This window comes from Scardinius erythrophthalmus, assembly GCF_964197995.2.
Source record: "Scardinius erythrophthalmus genome assembly, chromosome: 20".
Taxonomy (NCBI): domain Eukaryota; kingdom Metazoa; phylum Chordata; class Actinopteri; order Cypriniformes; family Leuciscidae; genus Scardinius; species Scardinius erythrophthalmus.
The window spans coordinates 31,921,336-31,946,868 of NC_138240.1; the positions used below are offsets into that span (position 1 = coordinate 31,921,336).

Here is a 25,533-nt window from a genome sequence, read left to right on the forward strand (position 1 = left end):
TGCTGTAAATAATACAAAGGCTTTGTTCAAATGTGCAATAGAGGGCAAATAGTGATGCTTGCTTTAGCAAACACTTATAATGAATAAGCATGCATGCATGATAGAGAGAGAGGGAAAGTATGGGGGAGAGATTATCAATTATAAAGGAGTCTAACAAGATGACAAGTTTAAACAACACAACCACACTGCATTGCTGCTCTTTCTTTAACTCTCCACCTTCCAAAATCCATCCAAGATTCACTTAGCAATGCCTCTGTTGGCCGCTCTAGTCGGAACAAGCAGAGTTTAGGACCGTGAAAGCTTTGCCCTAGATAAAATGTTCAGTAATTAATACCCATGCCATATCAATTATGACTGCGTCTTCCTTAGAACTAAACACAAAATGTTTGCTAATCCAGAGGTCACAAGGCAGATTCATATCATAAACAGGGGAGAGTGAAAATTAATGAGATTTATGTGAGCAAGTAAATCAGAGCACACTTTCTTTATGCATAAAATCAAAGTTAAAGTAAAAAAATCAATAAGATGAGAGTAGAAAAGGCAGATGTTAGTATTCTACAGCATGCATACTTGCCTTACTTAAGAAGCTGACCATGTGTGAAAGACGAACCCCTTGTCGATTCCCATTAATCCCTAATTTTCTCAAAATGGTTTAGTCTGTCCTTGGCCCAAATACATAAGGACCGGTCAATGTTAAAGGCTTGAGGGTATTTGGTGACATATATACGTGTAAATAGCAAATCTTAAAGTGCCCAAATCATTCAGGATTCACTAAACTTCTGCATTGCAACAAGAATCAAAAAAATCTAATCAGTGCCGTTTAGAAGTCTGTGTGTCGACTAATCGTTAAAATAGTGTGATTAATTTGCACACCAAAAAAAAAAAGAAATTAAATGGATAGATCACTCTTATGCAGAATGATGTTTTGAAGAAAGTTTCAGCTGTTTTTATTCATGCAATGTAAGTCAAAGGGTTCCAAAAGTTTCTAGTTCCAAAAAGGACAACAACAACAAAAAAAAGCGTAAAAATAATCCATGCAACTCCGGCGGTTTAAAACAAGACTTCAGGTGCGGTCAAATTAGCGAAATTTTGTGAGTAAAAAAAGTCTATTGTCAATAGTGTAGCAAGAAGCACAGCTTTTAAACAAGCAGCTTTCTGTTGGTCAATGATATAAATTCACTTGAACAACCCATTGTGAAATCTGCTTTGGATTTCACGAAATTCCCAATCACTTGGAATACTGTTGAAATAACTGGATTTCGCCATTGAAAACTAAAGGTAAATGTGACCACATTTTTCAGAATACAAACATTTTGTATGATTTGTATGCAGAGCAAAGTTTAAGTGGTAGCCTAAATATCGAATCAAATCATTGATCAACAAACCTATACAAAGGCCAAATATGGTGAACTTCATTCATTTTTGCATTTCACATGACTTAAATTCATTATGTTATGACACAAAAACTAAGGTAAAATACTTTTATGTCTTTTTTTGAAGCTTGAAACTTTTGGACCTGACTGACTTTGGACCTGACTGACTGAAGTTCTTCAAATATCTTCTTTTGGGAGAACTATTCGTTTAATTAAGCTGACCTTCCTTAATAAGGAATTGTCCATCAATAAAAGATATATTAAAGATTTAAGTACCACCATGAACTATTTTTAAATGGACATATTGTCTAAAAAAACACTGAAAAATAATTAGTTTGCAATTTTGTTGACGCCAATGTTCATATTACATACTGCAGGTGCAGAATCCATTTAACAGTCCTCCAGTATTGGTGTTGACCTGACCCTTATGACCCGCACAACGTTTATGCCTATAATGAGAGCAATCTTGAAACCGTAGAAGCATTTCTCTGTTCGCCCTTTAAGCCTGAGTAGAGGAAAGTGGATTATGCTGACGACAGGTCTAATGTGAAACTGATCTGGTGCGGTAAGACGATGCTTTTGTCCAAGTCTTTCTTCTGTTACTGTTTATATCTCATGCTCAATTTATAATTAAAGATCTAAACATATTCTAAATTTGACAGCTTAATTTCATCATCAACTCCTACAGCTGTCTTACGTGTTGGAAGGAAAAGTGGACTTTGATGCATTCAATGAATTTGTCCTTTTTGCATGATTTACTGTGCAACATAAATCCATGTGCAATGATTAACATTACAGTTCAGTTGGCAATGCTGTTTTGAAGTCTACCATGTGACTTGATTATGCATGTAAACCTGTAATCTTTATTTAGCATTGTGGCTGCATAAGAATAATTTGTGAGAGCATAACGCAATTACATAAGAAAAGATCAAAATGATTAGTGTGCACAAATCTGGATGGGATGTGACTGGTTCTGATGTGACTGATGTGAAGATGGCTTGATGTCACAACTTCAATAATCACAGTGTTATTATGAATGTTAAAAAGGTCGAGGCTGAATACAGAAACTAATTAGCAGAGGAACATTTAGGAGGACTTATTTAAGACAAATCAGAAAAATGTCAGAAAAATGTCCAAAAGATGTCTTGTTTTAACTATTTATTGTGAAAGATTAAATTGATTATACCAATTAATGATTACAGTTTGCATTTTAAGAGTAAATGATCCTTTGATCCTTATTAAGCCAACAGGATGGTGCAGATTGCAAACCTGGTACTTTTCTTAAACTCGTTCTTAAAGTGAATGAAACTATACCGATCACAAATGTTTGTGGTTGGATCATAAAACATTTATTCATTTTACACTGCAGCTTAAGTGAATTTTCCTGTTGTTTTCTTTGTTCCCTTGTGAAAAAAGAAGCACACTTTAGCATATGTTTATAGAGAGCACTTATTACAGAAATAGTATGCTTTAAAAATATACTAAGATGAATTAAAAACACATAAAGCTTGTTTCAGCCACAGAATAAAACATTTTAAAAGATAATTGGGACTTTTTATCTCACAATTACGAGTTTACTCACAATTCTGACTTTATTTCTCAGAATTGCAAGAAATAAAGTCAGAATTGCGGGATATAAACATGCAATTGCGAGATATAACCGCTTTATATCACGCTATTCTCGCAATTCTGAGATATAAAAGTCACAATTACCTTTTTTAATTTTTATTCAGTGGCGGAAACAAGCTTCCAAACATTATTGCATGTTAAATGCAGTTAAATGGAAATGTATTTATCTACTATAACTTTTACTGACATTTATTTATGGTTAAAACATACTTTTGGCAACAACAAAAAAATTCATATATAGGACCGTGTGATACCGTGTGCACCACTGAGCTCAAATGAATGAAAATAATGCAGCTGAAATGTAGTACATTTAAAATATTAAATTACACACTACATTTAAATCAGAGTAAAGTACTTTACATGTGCTTTAATATGTTACTCAACAAAGAAAAACGTTTAATTTTACATTACAAAGTGCGTTAAGAAAAATAGTCATGAAAGCTGATTTGTTTCACAAGAGCTATACTTGCATATAGAAGCATCTAGTAAATAATATTTACGATGTAGAGCATCAGAAAATAGCTGAATGAGTTCTGAGCTGCTGTGAGTGACAGATTTAAGTGTGTATCAGTGTGTGTTTTGTGAGTTTAACAGGTCATTTATCCCCAATGGCCAAACATGCTTTTGTCTCTTAAAATATCTATCACACACCACACACTGTCACTGCACTGCCTCAGGGTAGTGGTGTACAAACAGAACGGGAGGACACTTCATCTCACACACACACACACACACGCACACACACACACGTTTACTATCTAAATAAGGACATATCAGACTTTTTTTTAAATAAATAATTATAATTGCTATCGAATATTGACTGTCCTTTTTTTTTAATGAAAAACAGATTATTTATTTAATGTATGAATACATTTTTCAATATCCCAAAAATGTCACATTTCCACAAAGAAATGTTTCTGAGCAAAAGAACAGGACCAGTTTGTTGCAGTCTCGGCACAGACACACACACACTGTCTTTGAACCGCAGCGGTTAAACATATGCACTGCACATCACTGAGACATCATTCAACACGAGTCCAATGACGTCATTCATTTACACAACCCCCCCCCCCCCTCTCTCTCTCCTCCTGTTTTATTATCTCTTTTTTCTTTCTTCAGTCATTCTTACAAAAAAAAAAATCTCATCAAAAGGCATGGAGGACAAGGATAAGAATAGCATGAGCACTATTTATAGTGTCCATCACAACAGCACCTTCTCTCCTTCTTCCTCGCCGGACATTTATTGATGAAAAGAGGGAATGAGAGAAGATGAGAGTTACATTTCTGCAGATGGGGCGATTTGCATTTGGTGTATTACAAAAATAGAAATGTTTAATCGATGATGACATTGCTGCATTTTTAAGAATAGCAAAGACAGTGAGAGGAGAATTTTCAGTGTGACTAAAGCTACGGCACACTGGCATCTTAATAACGCTTACAACAAAGTACTGTGGTGGTACCATGCAGTGATGGCATCAGATGGTAAAACCATGGTATTATATATAATATTTAGTATAATATATCATGGTACTGAATGACTGAATGACTTTCATACTCCAAAAAAAAGCATTCAAATGACACCATGGTGTGTCCAAAAGAGATGGTAATATCATGGTGTTTCTTGTGACTATATCTGGACTTTTTTCTTCTGTTTTAGATTTAAACTTTAATTTTTATTTTTAGTATTACTTTTTAATTGTATTCTTTTAACTTTTCTGATAAAGGTCTGAGTACCCAAAATACTTAAAGTTTAGGTTCTTTAGTCAACAAGTGTTTCTGGCTTACCTTCTCTATAATTTCTTTCCATCCATATATATATATTACTATTTAGGTTTGATTTATCTTTATTTCAGTTTTAGTTTTTATTTACTTCCTGCTAGTAATTTTAGTGCTTCAACTAATACATTGACTTAAACACGAAACTTTGTCGTTGAAAGACTGAAATATTTTTTTATAAAATGTGCTCCAATAATCCAATAAACATACTCCAATAATCTTATATTATATACAATTTATTATATAAATAATAATCAGTTTTATTTCATTAAACCCTTTAAAAGTTTGACAGTGAAGTTGCACCTGAAAAACCTAGTAAAGACTAGTCAATATAAAATAAATAAAAGCCCATCTGAAATATTCAACTAAGTGCAATCTAGTGTTGACAAAAATATGGATTTTTCGATACATTATCGATTCTGAATTATCTGAAATACGCAGAATAGATACACGATACCAGCTGCACTTTCTCTCTCTCTCTCCAACAGGCCTGACCATATTCATATAACACATAAAAAAGGTATTTCAAAGAAAACCATGGTGTTGTCATGGTGCATGTTTAAAATGGTAATACCATACTACTCCATTTACTTATTACTGAAAGCCATTAAAACAAATTATAATTGGCTATTGAAATGATGAAGTTCCAGCTTGGGAAAGACTCACATCAAGAGGCACCTCACATGTTCTACGTGACTTCATTCTGTCCAGTTTCGCCTAGCAGAAGCTGAGCGCAGCATCAGTAGCACATGAGTGATGCAGCAGTCACACTGAAGAGCATGATCTGCCTTAATAATGCATGGCCTATCTGTCCTTCAGACACTGAGAAGACACTCGGTGCGCCTGAGCCAACGCTGAGAAATGACCCAAAGAGAACACACACATCCCATTTAGGCTACTTTATGCCGGTAACGTTATCACTGGTCCAAACTGGGCGTTACTTGACATGGTTTCAGTCGGTCCAAAACAGGGAGACACAAACGACTCATTTTCTCATGACTTATCACTAAAATACACTGCCCCGAAGATCGGTGACAATCTAAATCTTTAAAATGATTTATGAATGTTTCATGGCAAAAACATTCATTTTTCGTCTATTTCTGAAAAACAAAACAAAAACTAGATTTGTCCGTCTGTCTGTCTGTCTGTCTGTCTGTCTGTGTGTTATTCGCATATCTCTCAAACCGTTAGTCCGATGGATTTCAAACTCGACAGGTGTCTTGCTATGGGCACGAGTAAGTGCAGTGCCAAGTTTGATGTTGTTTGGATGAGAAATGCAAAAGATATTGTTAAATATATCATTTTTAGAAGGTTGTGGTTTAAAAATAAACATTCTAACACAAACACTCTGTCAGCTACACTGTTTACTTCTGAATATTATATTTTATTCACATCATTTGTAGTAGCCTATTCACAAACTGTTTGCTCAAGCGTAGCATTTTTTCGGAGTTCACTGTGTAGCCTGCTCCCTGAAATCTGTATTGTAACAATGAGCACTCAAACACACCAAACCAACAATTACTAAAAACACACACAAAAACTGATTTTGTACGGGCACTTTGCACTGCTCCCTGAATCGCGACGCGCTTATTCATTTGTGGATGTTATCTGAATCTGTAAGTCAGCTATGCTGTTTACTTCTGAATATTGTTTACTTCTGAATATTATATTTCATTCTGGTGCACTTAACGTTATCGCTACTGTGTAATAGTAGCCTATGCTATTCACCAGCTAAACATATCCTATTCAATGCGTTCACAGTCTCTTTCACGGGCATCATTTGTAGTTGCCTATTCACAAACTGTTTGCTCAAGCATAGCGTTTTCTCGGAGTTCACTGTGTGCTTTCTACCATGCACAAATAAAAATGTCACTGAACTTTTGCTGTGTAATTGTAACAATGAGCACTCAAACACACCAAACCAACAATTACTAAAAACACACACAAAAACTGATTTTTCACGGGCATTTTGCACTAGTATGATTAAAAAATACCTAACATTTCAACCCAGTTCTGAATGTACTGATCATGTCAAAGGCTATTTTTACAAGCTCTTTATTTAATCATTTTTTTATTTCATTTTTGGCATGCCTGTTTTCATGTTATAACATTTTTGGCATGACTTATAACATTCATAACATGACTACAGAGCCCCGCACATGACATGCAAGAAGAAAAAGTAAATCGTGTGAACGAAGGTCAATTGAAGTTTTCAAAAGTCAAGAGATATGGTCATTCACCATGTATTCTATGTTTCATGACTCATTTAAGCAATATCACATGAGATCTGTTGTTCAGCGCAGGTGATTACAGCCATGCTAATATTTAGACCGACGGCATGATTGTGATATGACATTGCTTTTATACAAAAGTTTAATAAACCAGAAGTTAATATTGACAAAATTACATTTTACCTTGTCTATATTGCCGATAAAAAACGTTCTAAACTAAGTCAAAGCAGCAACACACAGTAGTTCCTAAATGAATCAGTGTTATGAAAGAATCAGTGAATAATTCAATGACTCACTCAAAAAGACAGTCCGACTGCATGCATCAACTTCCATTTTTCTTAGGCCCCGTCCACACTACTGCGTTTTAGTTTAGAAACGGAGAATTAAAACGAATACGATCTCCGTCCACACCAGCGTTTTAGCTGCGTCTTTGGCTGCGTATTAGAATTGATCTCCGCCCACATTAAAACGACTGAAAACGCGGATCACGTGACCATTCACCAACACTGGGTATGCGCGTGCCGGTGTAAACCTAGAGACTTTCAGACATAGACTGTAAAAAAATGCTTTCAAACATCAAAATGTCATTTATTAATATGTATTTGTGTCAAAATGACATATAAACATCTTCCCTATTCTATTTTGCCTGGAAACGCTTCCAACACACTTTGCGTGTCGCATGAAAAATAGGCGTCGGTTCTATTTCTAGCATGCACGCGTTTACCGCGCAAGCCGCGCCTGAGACGCGGCAGTTTCTTACTGTAAGAAACTGTTCCAGCGGGTGGAGTTTACTGGTACTGAATATTACCTCTGTATACTCCATGACTGATGACACCCAATCATAGAGCCGAGCTTGAGCCTCTTCGTCATCGTTTCTAAAAACCTCCGTTTTGACCCGTCCACACTAAAACGCCCTCCGGAGATTCAAAACGAAAAACGGGTCGGCAGCGTTTCTAAACTTCTCCGTTTTGGGTCTCCGTTTTTGCCGTTTTTGTGTGGACGGGAGGTGCAAACGTAGCAAAAGGTCTCCGTTTTTAAAACGAAATAGCAGTAGTGTGGACGGGGCGGGGCCTTAGTGATTATTATCGCCAGTTTATCAGGAAGTGACGATTTTGTTCTCTTCGACTGGGTGTTTTATTCGCAAATATTTTATGTATTTTAATTAGTAACTTTTACGTTTTGGCAAATTGGTGTTAAAGGAGAACTCCGGTCAATTTTAACATTGAGCTAATTTTTTTGTAAATTTGGAGTGCTGTCAATACAGAGAACAACGACAAAAATCGACCGGAGTTCTCCTTTAATTCATGTGAATTTGTACGATATAATTGTTGTACATTTTCAAATGATCCCACTGAGAGTCCGGTTTAGGGATGTGGTTAGGGGTGGACCTTCATGCTAACTTTTTCCTAAAAATCTTACGTTTCTGTCCAACACCTGAAATCATCAATCAAATCTCCTCGTCAATCAGTTACGTTTTCTCATGAGACTGGGTTGGACTGACAGTGCGTCTGGAATGCAGAAACAGTGAGAAGTCAATGGTCTGTACATCAGCACTCTGTTGGCCAATCAAATTCAAGGCCCAGGACTAACCGCTGACCTGCACTGTACACGACACAGCAAACTTAAACTCAGCATTTAACTCCTCGTGTAGCTGATAAAAAAGTAAGAGCTGAGTGCTTATAACATGTAAAAGTGCACCGACGGAGGTGCAGCCTCTGTCTATGAGGATAGTCATTAAATATGCAGGAGAAAGCCATCACAGAACAAGAAGCCATTAGAACCTCGTGGCTTTCTGAAATATTCATAAGACCAAACAGAAAGCTCCTTCCTTAGCTCAAAAGTTTAGAGATCACTCTTTCTGTCATCTCTTTCTTACACTTGACCTCTTTCACTTTGTTCCATTAGTGCAGTTATACATACATTGACCATCAGAAAATAACTCAACAGCTACTTTAAAAGTTGGTAGAAACTTTTTAGCCCTTTTCCCTGATCTAGGATGAGCTTGAACCACTGGACAGTTTCCTGACTTCAACATCATAGCGTGGTTTTCTCAAAAGTAAAGAGAGGAAATGGTTGATTCCATTAGACTGCATACATTAGTGTAAAGGTGCCTGGGTACTAATAGCGCTACTGTGAAGAGCTCGACTACACATCCACATCATCATCAGTTATCATCAAACACTCAAGCTGCAGCGGAGCTGAAGGACAATAACCGCATTAAGGCTGCCTCATGACCTTTATAGATTCAATTATATTTATATTAGCAAAACTGCATGCAGATTTTTATAGTTTCCAAGAATGTTTTGAAAGGAAATGCATTGTCAAGAGTAGGCTATTTCCCAGAAATGCGTTTGCTCATTCATCTTGACGGGACCATAGAGAGCATGATGGGAAGAAATCCATTGGCTGCGTCTCAAAGTTGTGCGAGCTGCCTACCCAGACAGGATTTCTGGGCATCATCGACACATTCAGACATTATGAAGTGCTTCCATTAGCTGTCCGGAGAGCTCAAAAAGTGGCATGGCGATGGTGATGAAGTGAGCAAGTCACTATAACCGAATATTCACGTCTTAAGTGCTATCTAACATCCGTTTTACATGATCATTTTAACTCTATTGTGTTGTTTTATATTACATTTAAAGTTAATATATTTAAAACGTTCTAAATTGCAACTTCATCATTACAAATAATGATGAATTACAAATATTTTTTAAATGCATGACAAAAAGAAATTGCATTAAAGTTAGTTTACCATAAATGCTTGTCAGTATAGGCAGTAGATTTTAACCATATTTTAAAGACACTAGAAGTAATTATAAAATCACATACAGTACCGGTCAAAAGTTTAGGAAATGTTACTGTTTTTAATGTTTTTAAAAGAAGTCTCTTATGCTCATCTAGCCTGCATTTATTTGATCAAAACTACAGAAAGAAAACAGTGATATTGTGAAATATTATTACAATTTTAAAAAATGTTTTTCTATTTTAATATACTTTAAAATATAATTTATTCCTGTAATCAAAGCTGAATTTTCAGCATCATTACTCCAGTCTTCAGTCTCACATGATCCTTCAGAAAAAGATTTATATTTTAAATAAATGCTGTTCTTTTTTAACTTTTCATTCATCATAGAATCCTGACAAAAGTATCACAGATTATAAAAAAATAAATAAATTAAGAAGCACAACTCTGTTTCATTGATAATAAATAAGAATGATTTCTGAAGGATCATGTGACACTGAAGACTGGAGTAATGATGCTGAAAATTTATGAAACATTTTAAAGTATATTAAAATATAAAACTATAATTTTACTAGTAATAATATTTCACAATATTACAGTTTTTTTTCTGTATTTTGATCAAATAAATGCAGGCTTAATGAGCAGAAGACAAAAAAGTTTTGTCAAAAAAGCACTTAAGTTCAACTATAATTGCATTTAATATAAATTTAAACTATAATAGATTTTCATGTAGCCTAATCATGAACAACATGCAAATGAAGTAGCCTAGCCTACTGTTTTTGTAAGTATGCTGAAGTGTACTTCGATTTCACATGGGCTAAAGCTGCTGTCAAACCAAGTGTGTTGTGAAATGAACTGTACAAATAAAAGTGACTTGACTTTACTGATGAAACATGCTTCCCATAGCGAATAGTTTTCCATCAAAGACTTTTCCAGCAATCCTCCATCACTTCGGAAAGAGAGATGAGACATCTGCCATTCATACTGCCTTACATACATCATGTTCATGTTCACAAACACTGCAAATTAAATTACACAGCAAAACAATATCCAACAGTTATAGGCTATGTTCAGTAATTATGTTAGGCCTATTTATAAATGAAACACGTTTTGCATAGAAAACGAAGAAAGTCAAGGGCGTAACTGTTTAACAGACAATTGAATCCAGTGACGGCAATAACGAAACGAGCAAACCATAACCAAAGCGTCATCCCTCCCTAGGCGTCTTCCACCTAAACAAACACCAGTATACAACTCAAAGAGGCCAGTAAACAAGAAATTGTCCAATTCAACACGTTTAATAAGCATTATGTCCCCTCGGCATGTTTATAATCGCAGTAAAGAAGAGCATCGCATCACAGAGCGCGCGCACACCGGAGCACACGCTCGCGCCTACCTGGATGCAGCACGAGATCTCGGAGTCGTCGAGCAGGCGAACCGTGCACTGGACCTCCTGCGCGAGGGAGGACACGCTCGGACTCCGAAATCGAAGCATTTTCATGGCTCTTGGTTCCGCATAGCAAAGCAAAAAAAAGCGCCTTTGGTTTCAGTGAGGACGGCGTGTCGGTTACGCGTCGCTTATGTCGCCAGCGGAGAGTAGGAAAGAGAGATGTCGCGTTATATGAACGGGAGAACGATCCCCCTTTTCTTTCTCTCCCCCTCCCTCCCGAACGCGCGCGCCTCTCTCCATCAGTTCAATAGCATCAGCGATATCAGCGGGCATCACCTGTAATGAACAACTACACACAATGTGTTGCCATAACAACGGGAGTTACAGGACAGTTTCTCCGCCTGAAAATTAATAGTAGCCTACTACTATTTGTGCTAGCCTACAGCAAAACCATATGGGAAAATAAATTCACATGTGATCGAGCTTTTATATGTATGTATTTCACTGTGGTTTCTAGGGAACAACGGGGCTAAAGGCACACCTTAAGAAAAATGGTGTAGCCTAGCCAATGATTGCAGAAAAAAATATACAGTATATGTTTGTATTGAACATTGAAGGAGCGACATATTTTCTATGACAATGAATCATAAAAGTGGTTCATTTTGTTTAAAATATGTGGTGGCAAAAGGCACACGTTATTGATACAAATAATGTGTCTGTATAAATATGTCTTTAGGATACTTGTTCAAAACAATCACTTTAGCAAATTTGTAATATTTTCCGTTTATTTTGATAAATAAAATAATTATTTTTTGTTCAATAAATACTGTAGCCTAATTAAAATGTTAATATAAAAATATATTTTAAAAATGCACAAACGAAATTATTTTAAAAAGTAAAGATTCTGAAAGCATTGAAGGAGATCCCATAATAATTTAATATAGCTTTACAGTATTAACAATAAATTATATTTCATTATACGATATGATTAATATATTTTTGATATTACCTTGAACAAAACTAAAAATCATTAACAAGACCTTTGTCTCAAAATATAGTCAATTATTTTACATCAAATATTAGATCATTAGCACAGAATCAAATTTCTAGCGGATCGCATCAAGGATCAGACATTTCCACGTGCATCTTGAAAATCCGATGTTTTAGAAAGTGCTGGGCAAGTTTTTGTGCCATCTAGTGGTTTAGAGGAAAAATAAAACCAAATGTGCTTTTTACCCCGGTGTGCCTTTAGCCCTGTTGTTCCCTACTATAAAGTCATAAGTTATATACTATATAAGTTCACAACTCTCAAAGTTATGAACAAACGTTCTTCCAGTAACGTTAATGGAATGTTTGTTAAAACTTATATTTCAATAATGTCTTCAGAACATTAGCATAAAAACCTTTAAAGGTTTTAGTTGAATGTTCATCTAATTTTATTTTTATTTTTGAAGTTACTTGTTTCAAAACATTCAACATTCAAAAAGTAATCTTCCCATAATGTTTGTAAAATTATAAACTGGAATGTTCCCTTATTAATGTTTTTGCTAACCTCCGCATAAACAAGAAAAAAACTTTTTTAACATTCTGAAAACATCCATAAATAACATTTCCACAACTTAATGGGAACATTATCAAAGTGTTCTTAGCACATATTTTTGTTAGCTTGGTTAATACTGAGAACTTACATTTTAGACACAAATATTTAGTTCAAACATGCCTCCTTTTCTATATTGCATGTGAAAAGCAGTACATGAAATATGACAAAACGGTTAAGTGAATAATTCAATGACTCATTCATACAGACATATAAAGATTCATTAAGACTTGTCGCCACCTCCTGGCAGAAAGAGTCACTGAAAAATGCCCAACACTGATTCACAGAATGAGTGTCTACAACGCTGTATTTACGCACTACATGAGTACATTTTTAGAAAGACTAATGAACATGTAATATGTAGCCACAATATTGGCCATTTAGGATACATTTATATAGGATCCCCGTCAAACAGATGCTTTCAGAATCTTGATTTTAAACAAATATTAAATTTATATTTAAACAAATATCAAAGAATAATATACCTTCAATGTACCTATAATCCCAAGCACACATTTAAACATAAATTATCTGAATATACTGTGTATCAAATTAGATCACATGTACAGTGATTAAATGTGTCCATTTTAATGTCCTCTTAATTTTTGTGATGCGATTGTCTTGAAGTATATCCTACTGATCATTATGGATTTATTGAGCGAAGTAAATGGGCTGAAGACATTCATTACACAACAATACTTAGTGAGAATGGAATAACAGATTGTTTCATGCATAAACAACTAACACACTATGAAAAATAAGATGAACACCTTTATTCAAAAGAATTCAAGTGTGTATGCTTTTCATTGTTAGAGCACAGAAGTAGATTTATTCAAAGGAGCGTCCATGCCAGAGGAAATCGTCTTCTGTTGTTATCATAAGCTGCTGTGACCAGGCTAACAGAACTATGCAGGAATACAACAAAATGCCTGAATGATGCTGGAAGTTTGGTTAAGAGTGTATGTGGTGTTTTGAACAGATATTAAAAGAAATTAGCAGCTTGACAAAGGAGGTGGAACATTCAAGCTGTCCTTTAACATGCATCCTCATACATCCCCTTCTGATGCTTTTTTACCCTTCCGGTTCCCCTGTAAAAAAAGAAAATACAAACATTTGAAATTAAAATGTTTTTTTTTTTTAACTGTATGCTGTCTCAAAACATAATGTTATGCTGATATTGACAACATTTTGACATTATCATTTTCAAGCGAAACAGGAATCTGTGTGTGCAGCTGAGCACCGAATTGAGTTCTCTTTTGTCTCTTCTTGCACTTAAATATATAACTTGGCAAGAAACAGTGCAAAAAAAGTGCTTTAACTCTATTATGGTCAAACATTGAATGAATCCGCGAATCACATCCGTCCCAAAGCACGGGGCCTGGTGCGTACGGATCACGGATCAATAGCGGTCAGCTAGAATGTGACAGTCATTGCAGGTTTGGATGCTTCATACCTGATGTTTCGGCTGATCTGACTGTAAGCCCTTCACTTTTGACCTCTCTTGCTCCAGAGCTGTGTGTAACTGTGTCACCTTAAAAAGGTGGAAAACAAAGTTTTGTACGCACAAATCATCACAACACTAAGATTAAGGCACAAACTGCAGTGTACAGCACGCACCTGCGAGGACAACTCCTCTTTAATGTTCATGAGCTCCTCCACCTGCAGCAGAATTTCAGCTTTGTCCTTCACTGAATATAAAGAAAGTTATATAAAGAACACGAATAAATGCTTGATTTCAGGGTGTCAGGTGCATTTGCTGTTCTGCACTCACTCTCTCCCTGTTGAAGCATTTTAAGCAGCTGACCGTTTCTGGCCTTCACTTCCTTGTATCTTTCCTAAAAAAAAAGACAGAATTATTCATTAAACAGACAGATACTCTTAATCACACTGAAATCCTCAGTTGTTAATTTAGCATTAGTCAAAAAGACAAGCTTATGGCAATTTTTTATAACCTTTAAAATATAGCATTGACGTATTTTGTCAAAATCTTAAATTGAATCAAAATCATTTACAATTATGCGTCACTTTAGGCTGTTACCATTCAAGATGAATCAACAGTTTCAACAAAAGCTAGCTTTGAGTCACAGTGAGTCATTGAATCATTCATCCAACCATTCATTCAGAAACAAAGCAAGTCTCTTCATTGGGTCATTAGACCTATTCAGACTGGACTAGTTTTATAAATAATTTTTGAGTTACATATCTTATCACTCAACGTCTGAGATTTCATGTACCAATTTCAGACGGGACTAACATCTCTGTTTATTCCAGAGGAGGGAGTGTGTGTTTTCTAGATTACAGAAGGTCATCTGCTGTGCTTGCTTGCATCATGTATGATGTACACGTCTTTTAATGAAATGCTTACTGATATAGCTTTCATTTTCATTAAAACCCTATTTAAATAAACTTATCATAAGGTTATAGAAGTGGCAGTTTATAATAAACCCACATAAGTGAGCAGAGAAATTTAGACAAGTACCCGACACGTCAGACCTCATCCAAATTGAAATGAAATGAAAGCATGCAAACGATTGGTGTGCAAACGGTAGCTCAGGTAGGTCCAAAAATAAAAAAAAACATAGAAAAAGTTAGTATAATCCTATCGGCACACACAGACATTCGCATTCAAACAGCAGGTCATTTGCACTGGAATATTTACTGAAGCTGTGTGAGAAAAACACAGACATGGCAGATTCGGAAAGGATTAAAAACAGTATTTGAAAAATACAAATTTCTGTTGCGTCCTGCATGAAACTGGTCCCGTCTGAATTCAGGAAAGAAACAGCACTTGAGCTGATATTTGCAATTGTGCTGATATTCAGGAACAACAGCACCATTATCTTGAAGTTTGGGGCCTATTTCTCCTCAAGCACCTGTTAACTTCCGACGACCTTGCTCTACACCGCACACTGCACACACTCTTATTTACATCATATCCTCACTCTGTTGGTTACAATGAAATTCATTTGTGAATGTAAAACTCAACGAAACTCTTGAGTTTTGAGTGGTATTGCACAGATTTCTTCTGCGCCTGTGACTAATTTAGACACCTCGGATTACCCAGAGCACTCCTGCTCTCAACAGACGTGTGTGTTTGGTTATAATGCTCAATGCTGGGGAAAAACACACATTGTAGATGAAAACTGTAACTGACACTTTGCATGATCAATCACTGAAGTCATAATCATGATTTTTTTAAATTGTGCTGCCCTATAACACAGCTAAAAGAAAAAAATTATTTTCTAAAAAACATCAAGATTTAAAAATAACAATAAATAGAAAAATACCATTGGTTCCTATTTAAATGTGATCACATTTTTATGTTCTTTAAAACTCTAAGACCCGAACACGCCAATGAGAATACAAATCGTGCCACACTTCATCTCTCATCACAGCTTCTCACCTCCCATTGTGAAATTGTCTTTTTCAACTTTCCAATTTCCAGGTCTTTCTTTTCCAGCTCATATTTTAACTGCTCAGTTCTCACATCCTGAGAGTTTTGAGAAAGAAAACAAGAACAACAGTTTTGGTGGTATACTGAGCTGCATTCTACATTATGGTACATGACTCCACATTCTGCAGCTGTTATCTGAAGGAGTGAGGTCTGACCTGCTCCTGCTCCGAGGAGGTGTTGACGTCATGGCCGGCACTGTTGCTGTACTGCTCTCTGCGTTTGTCACGCTGGACGATCTTGCTCACATCATCCTCTAGCTGGTTAAAAAACTTCTCATCGCGCAATGCAGGATTCACAGGCTTAAGAAAAACAGGAAGAAGTCAGTATCACTTCACTAATATCATATAACACACTGTATGATCATCAAAAAAAAAGCTAAAATAAAATTAAACAAATATTAGATGAAAATCTTAAACTTTAATTAGAAATGCTGCCTTGGCAACAAACTGAAATGAACAGTGTTTAAGTTGAAGTACAAAACATGCTAAAACTGAAATAAAAAATTAAAGCCAGTGTTATTTTTGTATTATTGAGATAATATTAGTTTTTATTTTATATATATTTTAATAAAAACTATTAAAAATGACAAAATAACAAAAACATTGACAAAAAAAATAAAAATAAAATAATATATATATATATATATATATATATATATATATATATATATATATATATATACGCACATTATATATATATATATATATATAAAATGATATATACTCACCTATATAGTTTTTTTTTATTAATTTGTATTTCAATTCTTAATTTGTATTTTAAATTTATTTTAGTTCAGAAAGTTAAAATAAATGAACATGAGAAATCTTGTTTTAGCAACCAACTGCAATTATAAAGTTTAAGATTTTTTATTGTATTTCAGTTAATGTTTCAGTTTCATTAGAACTAAATTTAAATATAAAAAAATGACAATTTAAATAACCTGAAAATATACCAATAAAAGCTCATTCAAAAATATTAATAAATACTACAGTTGCATATAAATAATAAAAAAAGATTTATACTGTATAAGAAAAACATTAAGTGTGATATTACGAAGACGACATTTTTCCAAAACTAAGCTATTATAAATAATTCTAAAGTAATTAATGTCGTCACTGTACCAAAGTCAAAGAAAGTTAATTTATAATTAGAATATTATCTGGAGAACCTTTTTTTTGTATTAAATTGACAATAACTTTTTCTACTCAAAGTAATATAAGATCTATAAACTTCTAAACAGTTTTTTTTTTAAACTAATTTATGACCAGTTTTTGTTAATGCATTAAGTTAACACATTAACTTTGACAGCCCTAAAAATACATGCAGTAAAAATTTATTTTCTCTCATATTAGAGTCCCCTAGTGGCCCTCGGCTTGTCCCAGACCCTCGTTTAAAAAACTCCTGATCCAAATTACACCAAGTATTAAGTGTTTATTTGCAAACGGGGTTTGCTTCAAATTTATAAAACTTTAGATTCAGGTTATATAATTACTCATCAGTTCCATCGTGCTTCAGATAATGCTGTCAGAACCGGAGTAACTAACTCTCCCCTAAGCTTGTATGGGACGTCTCCAACTACAGACACTCACCTCTTTGTCAGGCTTCTTACTCGGCTGATCTGCAATAGAGACAGTGAGTTAGTCTGAGTTCACACAGCAGTGTAGTAACAGTGATGTGTCTCTCTCTCTCTCTCGATAAGAATATGGCGTTCTCACCCTCATGCTGGAAGTCTTTGAGAGATACAGTGACTCGTTTGTCCTTCCCCTGCTGATTCTTCTTCCTGTCCTTCTTTCCTCCCGCCTTTGTCTTCGGTGACGCAGTCTCTGTTTTTTCAGGATCCTTGAGAAATTGTAATATTAAACATTAAGAATCTTGCAAAAAAGATGAAAACAATAAAATACGTAGTGCAATAGTTACCATTAATAGTTTCATAATCAATTGCAACTATATTATATTACACAAGGTATTATTGACCATTTAACTTCTTATATACCACTGTAGCCACAAGAGGGAGTAGTTACACTTGTCACTGAGCTAGAAATGAACATGTAGGAGACTGGTGTTTTGGCAGTGTGGTCTGGTGCTCAATATACTTAAATTAATAAATACAATTTAAATTTCACTCTGTTCCTCAAACTACTGTATGACATTAACCCTGTAAAGCCTGAAAAATGGCTCTTTTTTTTGGTATGTGTTTTATGAGTATCATATTTGAAACATCGGTCTTTTATGGCTCGTATAATATGATATAGGAGAGTACAAAGCTCATACTCTGAATAAAACTGTTTTACTCTGAGGCAGTAGCTGATATTTATATGGCCAAAAAGTAAAGTGGAATTCTGACACCTTGTAATGTAAATCATTTAAATCAACATTATATCAGACTGCTTACATAAAATGTATATAATTATCAGCTGTCACTCTATATCTCCCAATAATATGTCTTAGTAAGATATTATTTAAATGCTTAGTTTAATGATCAAAGTTCTGTAGTTGTTATTGTAGAGGGCAAAGCATCTAATGTAATGCAATATAACTATGATTGAGAGATGAACAAGTATGTTCCTCAAAAGCCTGTTGTATCAGATTTAATATTCACATTTCAACATGATTTTTCTAAAAATTGACATGGATAATCAAGTAAACCTAAGTTGCTTCAGTCCAGTAAACGTTCTTCTTGAAATATTACTAACAATATAAGTTAATATAAAATAATATATATACACTGAACAAAAATATAAATGCAACACTTTTGTTTTTGCCCCCATTTTTCATGAGCTGAACTTTTTCAATGTACATAAAAGGCATATTTCTCTCAAATATTGTTCACAAATCTGTCTAAATCTGTGTTAGTGAGCACTTCTCCTTTGCCGAGATAATCAATCCACCTCAAAGGAGTGGCATATCAAGATGCTGGTTAGACAGCATGATTATTGCACGGGTGTGCCTTAGGCTGGCCACAATAAAAGGCCACTCTAAAATGTGCAGTTTTACTGAATTGGGGGGTTCCGGGGGACAAGAACAGATCCTTGCAACACGGGGCCGTGCACTATCATGCTGCAACATGAGGTGATGGTTGTGGATGAATGGCACAACAATGGGCCTCGGTATCTCTGTGCATTCAAAATGACATCAATAAAATGCACCTGTGTTCGTTGTCCATAACATATGCTTGCCCATACCATAACCCCACCGCCCCATGGGCCACTCGATCCACAACGTTGACATCAGCAAACCGCTCACCCACACGACGCCATACACACTGTCTGCCATCTGCCCTGTACAGTGAAAACCGGGATTCATCCGTGAAGAGAGCACCTCTCCAAAGTGCCATCAAATGTGAGTATTTGCCCACTCAAGTCAGTTACGACGACGAACTGCAGTCAGGTTGAGACCCCGATGAGGACGACGAGCATGCAGATGAGCTTCCCTGAGACGGTTTCTGACAGTTTGTGCAGAAATTCTTTGGTTATGAAAACCCATTGTTGCAGCAGCTGTCCAGGTGGCTGGTCTCAGACGATCTTGATGGTGAAGATGCTGGATGTGGAGGTCCTGGGCTGGTGTTGTTACACGTGGTCTGCGGTTGTGAGGCTGGTTGGATGTACTGCCAAATTCTCTGAAACACCTTTGCAGTCAGCATGAATTAATGTGTTTGGGATGCTCTGGATCGGCGTATACGACAGCATGTTCCAGGTCCTGCCAATATCCAGCAACTTCGCACAGCCATTGAAGAGGAGTGGACCAACATTCCACAGGCCATAATCAACAACCTTTTTTTTTTTTTCGGGACACCCCAATACAGTAAAACTGCACATTTTAGAGTGGCCTGTTATTGTGGCCAGCCTAAGGCACACCTGTGCAATAATCATGCTGTCTAATCAGCATCTTGATATGCCACACCTGTGAGATTAGTGAACATTTTTTGAAAGAAATAGGCCTTTTGTGTACATAGAAGTCTTAGATCTTTGAGATCAGCTCATGAAAAAGGGGGGCAAAAATTAAAGTTTTATATATATATATATATATATATATATATATATATATATATATATATATATATATATATATATATATATATATATATTACTTACTAAAAATCAGTAAAGATTTCACATAAAAATATCACAAGCTGAAGGGGGACGCATTTACAATTATATAAAAAAAACTTTTACTTGCCAAAAAACGTATAAACTATCAATCAGACAACAGAAGACATGTAGAACAGGGTTTCTCAAACTCGGTCCTGGAGGGCCACTGTCCTGCACAGTTTAGCTCCAACCCTGATCAAACACACCTAGCTGTGAGTTTCTAGTGATCCTGAAGACATTGATTAGCTTGCTCAGGTGTGTTTGATCAGGGTTGGAGCTAAACTGTGCAGGACAGTGGCCCTCCAGGACCGAGTTTGAGAAACCCTGATGTAGAAGATTGAGTGCAAAGGGTTTTTCCTCAAAGTTTTGGCATAGTATAGGTGCATAGAAGAGTTGGGGTACTTTTCGCGAACTTGGACTCGTCACGAGACTGATGCATTTTTAATCGGACAAGCGTTTGGGACTCGAAAAATGTTCCTGAGTCCAACCAAGTCCAGGGATTCTGTGAAATATGCAGATCAGGTCAGTACTGCATTGTCACAGTAGTCAATAATTCACATGTGTTTTTTAAGTCTTATCCTGTTTATACATAGCCTGGCTAACGTCAGGCCTCGTCTCATTGTGACGTGGTCTGGGAACCACATGTTCATTTTCTCGTATTTGAGGCGTGGTTTACGAATGCCCAGAGCCGTTTATTGGGCGCTACGAATGTCTATCAAATGCGCCTGTACGTAGCTCATAGCCAATCGTTTCAATTATACCAGATGACGTATGTAGAGCAACAGAAATTTGACGAGGAAGAAGACGAAATAAACTTGCATTCTAAACTACTAAGAAAACACTATCTAAGGCTGCATATCGAAAGGTAACTTCGCGTCTGATGCCATGTTGGATCCATAGATATAAACAAACTGCTTCGGTGTGTCGCATTGACGTCATCATTGTCTTGCTGCTCCCTCCCTGTTCTGTGATTGGTTCCCTTTTTGAGGGGAAAGTCTGGTCCAGGGTGTCCAGGCTGCCTAGCAGCGTGAATAAAATCGCGCAAGGCAGCATGGGGAAACCCAGGCTAGTTTATACAATGAATTCAATAGAATTAAATTCTTTTTTGCGTCTTACTGTGCTTCTAAACACTTAAATGCACACAAAGTTATGTCAAAATGCCTGTCTCAGTGAGTATTGTTGGAAGAAAATCAGGGGTGTCAGTATTTTGGATCTGTGATCTAAGCTTGAGGAATTTTTACTTTTACTAATTAGTTTTTGCTGTTGTAATAAAATTATTATTATTTTTTAAACATGATGGCAGCTTCTAGTTTCAAAGAAAAATAATGTTTATAACATCTTTGAAGCAGTAGTTCACGTGGGTCAAAATTCAAAAACAACAATAAAACTAAAAAAATCCTTAGTGTTTTATATACTAATTATTATAGCATTTTACTTTGATAAATATGGAAATATACAGTAATTAAATGCAGGTGTGGCTCATGTATATAGGCAGGCAGGGCAAAGCCCTGTTCTGTTCTGTTCTCAACTTGAAAACAGAACTATACAATAAACTTCCAATAATGTAATTTGTTAACCATAAATGCATTAAAAAAATGAAACAGTTTTGAGTTGGCCCCAAGTTATGGAAATTACATGTAGGACCTTTATACACAGTGCATGCCATTGTAAAGACTGTAGGTTTTTCCCCTCACAGCCTCATTTTCATCCACCTACCCTGACTAAGTTCTAACCACCTGTCAAATAAAGCCCACACAAAACGCACAGCCTCAAACAGAGAGAAAAGAGGTTCCTTTTAAAGGACAAGTTCGGTATTTTACACTTAAAGCCCTGTTTACAGATCGTTTCTGATGAAATAGAACGGTTAAGATTCAAATTTGGACACATGCTGCTGTCCCGAGAATTTTAGGTTTCTTTCGCTTTCCCCCCCACCTCCAGAATGGCTGCATATGTGCACTGGAACAATCCTTCCTAAAACGCATTAAACTTTCGTTTACAAAGCCGTGAAACTCACTGAGTTCTTTAAAATTGTTGTTAGGGTTTTATTATATATATATATATATATATATATATATATATATATATATATATATATATATATATATATATATATATATATATATATATATATATATACATATATATATATATATACATATATATGTTTGTGTTTTTTTAGATATTGACTTAATGAAATACAATTGTTTAGTTGGACTCAGTCTCTGCCCCTTTTGGACTCGTAGTCGACTGGTCATAAGGTGGACTTAGTTATTAGTTTAATCTTGATGGTTGTATGACACGCCATTTTTAGAGTCAGTATAAATGTACCTTTTTATGTTCCTCAAATTCCAGTTTACTCAGCATCAAGGCCTTCTCCAGATCTGCCTCATACAGGTCACTGGTCAGCTGTGACGAACACAAACACGAACATGTTCGCATAAAGCAAGGAGAGAAATGGGCTGTAGAAAAGTCAAATTCAGCTTTTTTGTGAGAAATGTGTACCTGTTCGTCTCTCTGTTTCCACTCCTGCCAGTTCTCCTGGGGCTTGGAGCCGCGCTGGACAGTCGCCGGGCTGATCAGATCATTCGCTAGATCCTGCAGCGTGAGGGAGGGAGGAGCCGTACACTTCTGAGGGATCTTCTTAAAAGCAAGACTCCTGAGCTACAGCGTGTGACGACAAAGACTCTTTGTAAGTAGGCATTTCGCTGAAGGTGACTTCAGCCCAAAACATAACCACTACACCACCCTCTTCACATATAATGATGTTATAAATGTCAACACTGACTCATCATCACTGTTTTCAGAAACAAACATGGGGCACAACAGCCGCCTTAGCAAAACAGACAGACAGACAGACAGACAACCAGATAGCTAGATAGATAGAAACACCTTCAACATCTCACACATATCAGTTAATTCGCTATAGTTTAGAAAATGATAATAAAATATGACAAGAACTTAGAGTTATCTAAGAACTTAGAGAGAAGAAGAGTTATCAAATCAGTTGATATTTCAGTGGTTTTGTCCATCCTTCTGTTAGACTGTCTCTGTCTCATAGGTTGAATATCTGTCAGCTGTTAAATTTAAGTACACAATTAGATTTAACCAATTTAGGTCAACCAATTACCAAGCAATGCTTAATTTTGTTCAGTCTGTGGTGTAAAAAGGTGCATTAGCAAAAAAAAAAAAAATACTTAAGCAAAACATGGTCAGGTCAAAGTGTCTGAAGAATTTTTGGTCCCAAATTTTAATAAATTTTACTGGTAGTACACTGTATGAAGGATTTTTGCGTATGATATGTCACTGTTTACCTTATTTTGCTATCCTCACATAAATTAACTAGTGTCCTTCACCCACTAGTCAATTTAAAAAAAAAAAAGTAATATCTGATGTCTGAATAATTTTTGGTTTGACTGTAGATAGATGGATAGATGGATAGATAGATAGACAGATAGATAGATAGATAGATAGATATATAGATATAGATATAGATATAGATAGACCTCATTGGCTTCACTCTGCTGCTGTTCCTTCTTTCGTCTTCTCTTCTCTTTCTTTTTGTCTGTATTTTGGTTGGTCTTCCCGCTGGGAGATTTCCCTGAGCGAGCCTTCCCTGCTCCACGACCTGCCTTTGTCTTTCCTGCATCCGAATCAGTGTCCGAATCCGAGTCGACCTGCAGTAGAGCGAAGCGGGACGCCGTGGTGGGCACTGAGATCACTGTTGATGCCATCCTGAACCTGCCAACGGTACAACCAACACATGATGCCTGTATATTAGTGTGAGACACTTCAGTGCAGAGCTGCTGGTCTCTGGGACCAACAGAGAAACATTTACACATCAGTACATGTTCTTATTTGTAACAGTTTATTTTAAGCTTTAGTTATATTACAATATTTTCTTCTATTATTTTGATGTCTTTATTATTATTAGCCTATGTCATATATTCCAAGCTTTTGCAATACTGTATTATCTACAATTATGCCAATAAATCAATCTGAATCTGAAATATCATTAATAGCATTCAAGAATCAGTGCAATGTAACGTTACACACTGAGGATAACTCTTTACGCACAATATAGGAACCTATTAATATAATACCCTCAAATGCACAAACCCATCTTTAATCTGTATTGCTCATTGAAAAACATAAATCTGTTGGCTGCAGTTAATAAGCACTTATCAATTAGAAGGCGTAATAAGTCGATTGGTGCTGGATTCGTGAATATAGCGCTCGATATTTATTCGTTGTTATATAACTTACATATATATATATTAGTCTGTTTAAAATGAATTGCCTAGATATACTGCCGATTTGCTTTTTACACCATTTAACACCTAAAATGTCGCTAGCTTAGACTTTTTTTTAGCTCGCCAGTGCTGAACACAAGTAACAAACGAGCCCCTCATTGTTCCTGAACATGTTTCATCCAGTTTAACATGTCTTGTGTAACTTAAACCTGCCGGACTTTTGAGAGGAGGCGCCGTTAAAATGAACTAAACAAACTTTCACCTGGTTAAGAGGACTGTCGGTATCTTCGGCTTCGTGCTGTACACTGCAAACACAGACGTGTGTATGGCGGCCTGAACGGACACAAAAGCTTCAATGCTACCAACACCATCGAGTGGAAAATGTTAATAACCGTCGATATAGTAGTACTGACTCCAGAGGGCGCTCTGCGGCTCAGCGAGCACATGTTTGTGTCACTGAAGGCATTTGTGTCCTAAAACTTATTTAATTATATGAATGTATATGCCTGACACATAGTAGTACCTGCCGCAGCAATCTATAAAATAATGTAATAAATGTTTTCTCCAGTAATCACAAATCACTGTGAATCCTAATCAACGATGAGAAAAGCCATGCAAATCACGTGACAACGCCAAATGGTAATTCAGCAGCGGTCTCGAAAATAAATTAAGCTTGAATAATGACACAGGGTAACTTTTAAACATCCAAATTAAATGACACATAAAGTCAAATACTCAAAACAGATTCCAGACCCAGAAACACCGTCCACAGCCAAGCCCCAAAATCTTTTTTTTACTTTTTTTATGAAATACTACAGTATTTATTATAAATTAGGCCTATTCATCTGTGCAGATTTCCTCCCTCTTTTAAAAAAAAATAATGTGTCCTCATAATCTTTGATAAACATAACTTCCCCTTTGCAGTAACATCTCTTTACTGAAGCAAGGGCGGGACAACCTGTCACTCACATGAGATCTATTTTAGTGTCACTCCATTGCTGT

General features: G+C 35.9%; 2 protein-coding genes across 2 annotated transcripts in view; both read right to left on the reverse strand.

Moving 5' to 3' along the window:
- The window catches only part of frmd3 (FERM domain containing 3), a gene marked incomplete at both ends in the record, with an annotated part of 69,992 nt that extends 58,739 nt beyond the window's left edge, over window positions 1-11,253 (reverse strand). Inside the window, one exon of the mRNA XM_081348356.1 lies at window positions 11,149-11,253. Within this exon, the coding sequence (XP_081204482.1) occupies window positions 11,149-11,253 (105 nt within the window). The remainder of the gene's footprint in view (window positions 1-11,148) is intronic.
- Window positions 11,254-13,497: 2,244 nt separating this feature from the next.
- Window positions 13,498-25,165, reverse strand: gkap1 (G kinase anchoring protein 1). The gene is made up of 12 exons (XM_081349410.1): window positions 24,794-25,165; window positions 23,785-24,019; window positions 22,784-22,942; window positions 22,610-22,687; window positions 17,909-18,032; window positions 17,783-17,811; window positions 16,349-16,492; window positions 16,143-16,229; window positions 14,511-14,574; window positions 14,357-14,427; window positions 14,193-14,270; window positions 13,498-13,827 (listed from the first exon to the last, which is right to left on the reverse strand). The coding sequence occupies exons 2-12, from the start codon at window positions 24,010-24,012 to the stop codon at window positions 13,786-13,788; spliced, it is 1,104 nt and encodes a 367-aa protein (XP_081205536.1). The 5' UTR covers window positions 24,013-24,019; window positions 24,794-25,165; the 3' UTR covers window positions 13,498-13,785.
- Window positions 25,166-25,533: the final 368 nt, after the last annotated feature.